This window comes from Aegilops tauschii, chromosome 1 (genome assembly GCF_002575655.3).
Source record: "Aegilops tauschii subsp. strangulata cultivar AL8/78 chromosome 1, Aet v6.0, whole genome shotgun sequence".
In the NCBI taxonomy this organism is placed as follows: Eukaryota; Viridiplantae; Streptophyta; class Magnoliopsida; order Poales; family Poaceae; genus Aegilops; species Aegilops tauschii.
Genome location: NC_053035.3, coordinates 285,845,173 through 285,851,489, shown reverse-complemented (window position 1 = coordinate 285,851,489; position 6,317 = coordinate 285,845,173). Strand labels below are relative to the sequence as shown.

General features: G+C 40.5%; 1 protein-coding gene across 1 annotated transcript; it reads right to left on the bottom strand.

Annotated features, from left to right (window-relative positions):
* Positions 1–1,100: 1,100 nt before the first annotated feature.
* Positions 1,101–3,710, bottom strand: LOC109764922 (uncharacterized). Its single transcript, XM_073506139.1, has 2 exons — positions 2,632–3,710; positions 1,101–2,109 (listed from the first exon to the last, which is right to left on the bottom strand). The coding sequence occupies exons 1-2, from the start codon at positions 3,708–3,710 to the stop codon at positions 1,101–1,103; spliced, it is 2,088 nt and encodes a 695-aa protein (XP_073362240.1).
* Positions 3,711–6,317: the final 2,607 nt, after the last annotated feature.

The following is a 6,317-nucleotide window of genomic DNA, read 5'->3' as shown; positions in this document are numbered from 1 at the left end:
CACGCTCGCCGCACTACATATATGTTACACACTGGAGGCTCAACGTTCATTTGCTAGGGTTTGCTATATTCACAGTCTCTCACCCTCTCTTCACTAGATCTAAACAAGACTGCGTTGGCCTCTTGTCTCTCTCTCCCCCCTCACAGCCGGTGAAGGAGGCGTCCGTATCCCGTCGCACCAGGAAGGGGAGGAAGTGCAGCATTCACTCTATCGCCTTCGGCGAGAGAGGCAATCCATTGCCGGCTGCGCTATTCTCTTTCACGCAGTGCCTGTGCGGGAGGGCCACCGACCCCTTCTTCCTCGCTGCCGTACGTAGTGTGGGCAGATCCGCCCTCCCACCGCACGCCTTGCCACATCCCGACGACCCTAAGGTATAAGTTTCTTTGAAACCGTCGTTGCTCTAGCTGCATGTGGATCTTTTTCGATCTGTAGTCGAATCTAGGTCTTGGTTCAAAGAGGAAAGAAGGGTGCGGTGGGCTGGAGCAAGAATCTAGGATGTGGTTCAATGAGGAAAGGAGGGGCGGAAAGTAGTATAGACTGGCTATCCAGCCGCTTTGTAGGTCGAAAAGGGAAAAAGGGGGTAACCCAGTACACACATCTGTAAGGAACCGATCTCTTTGTTGAAAAGGGAAAGAAACTGGGGGGTCGGGTAGTTTGTGCAGGACAAGATTTGCTACCCTCACATAGGAAGAAGGTTCAAAGAGAACAAATATGGGACCAGCGCATATATGCTGCTTGGCTACATACTCTGCATCACCCATTTATACGTGTGGACGCACATGGTGCTGGCATGTCCCATACAGCTATTTTGCTGTTGTTAATCTAAGAATGCCGCCGGAAAATTGAAGCAATGCCACTATTAAAAGTAAATTACATTTTCAGGGCCGTCTCCAGAAATTTGGGGGCCCGGGACGAAAATCAAAATAGGGCCCTATTTTTTTAAACCATATATAACTGAAGAACTAATGCAAGTAAAGCATACTCCCACTTAATTATTTAACTTCAAATATATCTTATTGTTGCAATATTTAGGAAATATATCAAATACTAACAGTAAAATAGTAAATATGGTACTGAAGGAATAAACTTATAAACTGACCTCATTTTCTACCAAAAAGCAGCATTCTTCTAGTATTTCTTGATATGAAATCTTCGATCAAATCTTCATAATTAATCTTCTCCAAGACATCATTTTCAAGTGCTATTGTTGCCAATCCATTCAGTCTTTCTTGTGTCATTGTAGAACGCAAGTAGGATTTCAACAACTTGAGTTTAGAAAAGCTCCTTTCCGCAGATGCAACTGTCACAGGAATGGTTAACAAAATTCTGTATGCGATAACAGCATTAGGATAGATTAAGGAACGCTTCTTCAAAAAGTTCAAAATATCAAGTGGGCCCATAGATTTCTGAAGTGAGCCCTGCAGAAAAAGTAGCTCGCAACACAATTCAAGTCCATCAATATCTTTATGTTCTCCACTCTTAAGTGCATCTTCAAGATTAACACACGCAACCAATAAACTCTTGTCATCCAAGGATCGCAGTCTATCTGAAGTAAACAAGAAACCAAATATTTTTTCGTACCCCTCGTACTGTTCAAATCTCGTGTTAAGTGAAACTATAGCTTGATCAACAATATGCAGAAAATAATTGACCCTAAATGACTCCTCTGCTGATTGTGAAACAATAGATGAATCATCTGCACCCTCACCAAATTGCCTTTTTCTCTTGATTTTACGCTTGGTGCGGAACTCTGGATTAATATCCATCTCCTTTGCAATTTCTTTTGCAGCTTCCAATGCTTTTGGAAAGCCAGATTCTCTATACTTAGTGAAGAAAGAAATCAAGCCCTTTACAGACTCAATAGAAAAATCAATAAGCATATCCTTTGACTGCAACTCTTTGCTGATCAAATTAACAGCTGATAATATTTCATACCATATGATTATTGACACTAAGAATTCAAAGTCACAAAGATTATTTTCTGCCAATGATTGAGCTTCACTACTTGTCGATGGATCTTTATCAATTTCAGCCACTTGTAGTAGAGCCTCCCTTATTTCTGGTAGTTGAATCCTTATAGCCTTAACACTATCAACACGACTCTCCCACCTAGTAGATGACAATGACTTGAGAGTCACTCCTGATATGTTATTTTTGAGAATTTGCCATCTTTTAGTAGAGTTAGCAAATGTTGTGTAGATGCGTTGGATAACTCCAAAAAAATCAGATGCTTTACGACAAGACTTTGCCATATCACATATTGTCAAATTCAGACTATGACAACCACAAGCTGAATAAAAAGCTCTCCAATTTATTTTCAAGACTTTACTTTGTACCCCTTTATGTATTCCCTTCATATTTGAGCCATTATCATATCCTTGCCCTATCAGATTGTCAATATCAAGGTCAAGAGTTTTCAATTCATTTTTTAGAGCATCAAACAATCCTTGCCCAGTGGTATCATTCACATCCAAAAAACCTAAGAATGATTCTTCAATGCAAAAAGAACCTGAAGATGCATCAACATACCTAATTATCAAAGACATCTGCTCTTGGTGGCTTGCATCGGGAGTACAGTCAAGTAAAACGGAGAAATACTTTGCTTCTTGTACCTTCTTAACGATTTCAGACCTGATTGCAGCAGCGAGCAAATTTATTAGTTCATTCTGGATGGAAGGACCAAGATAATGATCACGGATTTTATCACTTGTGATGCGGTCGACATGTTCTTTTATAACTGGGTCAAATTCTGCCAACATTTGAACCAATCCTAAGAAATTTCCATTACTATCTTGGTACACCTTGCTATTACTGCCACGAAATGCTATATTATGTTCCGCAAGAAATTTCACAATCAAAAGAATCCTGAGCAAAACTTTTCTCCAATGCTCCCTTTCCTTTTCAAGTTCTTGCTGAGCAACTTTATCAATTGTTTGATTCTTCTCCAACCTGAGGCGCAAATCATACCAACTACTCATATTTGTGACATGTTCTCTACCATTTTCATGCTCTTTGAGTCTACTGATAAGATGATGCCAGTCACTGAAGCCATCATTTGCTAACTGACCTCTCACATGTCCCTTCCTTAATAATTTGCAGCAAAAATAAAATACTTTGTCAAGCACTTTGCTGTACACAAGCCACTCTCTATCACACTTTTCTCCATTCGAGAGAACTCTAGTGTACGCTAGTATAGAAAACCTTCTACCAAATTTGTCTGTAGGACCATGCTCAATAGACAAGTCTCTTTTAGGACCTTTTTGCACCAAAATATCAATCATTGTAGGATCAAGTGCATCCCATGTTCTTGGATCAAATATATTAGGTTGAACAGAATTATTTGTGTTATCAGCAACCTTAGCATCATCACCTTCAGCAGCAATATTAGCACCTTCATCGACATGATTAGAATCATCACCTTCAGCAACAATATTAGCACCTTCATCAACATGATTAGAATCATCACCTTCGTCAACATTGTTAATATCATCACCTTCATTAGTTTCACCAATGTGAGCCTCAGCCTCTTCTGGATCACCACTAGGTGCATCATCAATATTAGCATCTACAGTTTGGTTTTCAGAATTGGGTTGAGGTTCTTTCACAACAAATTTATCGAGAGCGCCCTTTTGTTTTCGAGTATCTTCTTTTACTTTTTGTTTCTTCCTTCGCTTTGAAGCACCAGAATCATACCTCCTTCCTAGATGCATGATTCTTTCTGTTTAATAAGACAAACATATCTGAATCAATTGAAACTCTGAGAATTATAGCTATAAGAAAATACAAAAGGACTTCACCCAGATGTAAGATTTTGAATTTTTCCTTTAACAAAAAAGTAGCCTACAACCTACTGTCTACACTGACGAAATAAATTAGGGCTTGGACGCTTTGTCTACAACTACAAGAACCAGTGCGTGACAAGAATCAAGATTCAAGAACTTACCCTGGCAAGGGAAGGGATCAAGGGATTATGTGCGCTGGGGCATGGCCGGTCGGCGGCCGCATATCGCGTACAGGGCGTCGCCCCCTGCCTGCTCGGTGCGTCTGTGGCTCAGCCGCCGTCGACCAGGCACTCAGCCGCCGTCTATCCCTGCTGCCATTTCGACTGCGTGCGATGGAATCGGGACAGGAGTTACGGAAGGAAAACGGGCTGCAAGATCTAGGTGCGTTCGTGCCTGGGATCGCTAGAATGGGCTGCCTGAGATTGCGTTTTTGGCTGGGCCTTATACATATTACTTGCTGGACTAGGGCCCCCAAAATTTTGGGGCCCTGTGCGGTCGGCCAATTTGGCCTTCCTCATCAACGGGGCTGTACATTTTTTAATGAATGTTGTTTCAAGAGAATGTCTCTGTTAATATGAATCAATGCAACCGTTTTAGAAATGCTACTGTCCTACTTTGTTTTCCATCCAAGATAAGTTAGATGCTTCTTTCTGTCACCGTTTGTTTCATCCTCCTTTATCAGCAAGTAATTGTTTCCTTTTTTGCCTCTGTTAAAACAGGGCTATCGATTCAACTTTTTGCTATTGCGACATTTTGCTTCGCTACTCGAAACACTTATGTTTTAAGAGTGTTTTGTGCAGTTCAACTTGAATGTCACACCGGTGACTTTGCTTAATTTTGGTGGAACTGCACAAAAGGAGATCGAGATTCGTATTTTACCTTTGTCGGTCTCATGAAAGGTCAGTACAGGCCTTCATCCACATGATTGTGCAGTGTGCTTTGAGATGTTGTGCTACTTGTATTGGTACTGTTTTAAATAAATGTTGAATTGAAGCTATTGTATTGCTGTCTTTTCCCATTAAGTAGTGAACAAAAATGGGACCAACCCAGACATGATGCTTGTTGCTTTGTTACAACAAACTCTACATTAGCCCCTTTATAAGTAGATGGAAGCACATACTGTTGTTGCGCCCACTCTCCCCTGGAACTGTTTATGCTTTTCGTTAATCTAATGCCGCTAGTAAAATTAAGCAATGGCACTCTCAGAATTAATTAACTACTGAATCTTAGTTCAAAACTGCAACACTTGTTAGGAATGGTACTATCCTGCTTTGTAGTTCTTTCTACATGTTTAACCAAGGTATTGTTAAGATAATGTCTCTGTTAAAATGAATCAGTTGCATTGTTTTAGGAATGGTACTTTTCTGCTTTGTCGTTCTTTATACATGTTGAAACAAGGCATTGTTAAGATAATGTCTCAGTCAATATGAATGAATCACACTGATGGAGAATTGCTACTCTCCTGCTTTGTTTACCATTAAGATAAAGTAGATCAGTAGATGCTTTTCTTCTGGGAGTACAAGTCATCAACCGTTATTTCTCAGTAATTGTTTCCCTTATACCTATTGTTGCTTACAGGGATATCAAAATTAAAGCTCGGTTTTATTCCGACTTCGATTTTAGTTAAACTGCACAAAAGGAGCCAATGTGTCCAAGGCAAACAGCTGCATTACTGGGTCCAGTTGGTCGTTCCACTTTGCAGAAAGAAGCAGTCGCTGTTTGCGCTACATTACAGAAGGAATGACCGAGAAGCTTTACAGAGTATTATTAGACACCGGTGACATGACTAGTCTGCAGAGACCATTGGCAATTTAATAACACGTGGAGTGCCCTGGGCAAAAAGTGCCCAAACAAGTACAAGAAGCTACGACAGGACTCAACGATCATAGGCATTACATATTTTGAACGGGAAAAGCTTGTCAAAGTTTAATCATTGATGTTAGCAAGAAGACGTTAGTTTAATATATTGGAATTGGAAAACCTTGTCGAAATTTGCTCATTGATGTTAGCCAGAAGACATGCATTTGATATTTTTGAGTGGGACGCCCTTGCTGTGAGCAGCGTCGAGTGTTTTTTCCTATTCCTGTGTTCAGTTTAGAAGTAAATAGTTACTCTGCTGAGATATTCTTGTGTTAAGAGTTTGTTCTGAATATTGTCTATGTAATGCCAGGCCTTGTGTTTGATTGCAAAGTTGAGCTTGGAATGTTGTGGCATGCGGCATCACGAGCTGTTCACCGTGCCTCCTGAGAATTCGTATTGTTTTGCATGTCGATCTAATGCCAGTGATTTGCTTGTTAAGAAGATCATCCTCTTCTGTTGTTTCCGTGCTTAAGAAGTTCATCTTCTGATGTTTCATTCATAGCCTATACGACAAGTCGGGTAGGTTAGACATGAAACCATATGATCTTCCGACCAACCCATGATATTAGGCCGTGATTGGATCGTCATTTTCCAACCAAAACCGCTTGTAAAACTGACGCTTGTAAATTAAAGCAGATGGTCTCGGGCGAAGGCGCTTGGTTGGTCGATTTCGAC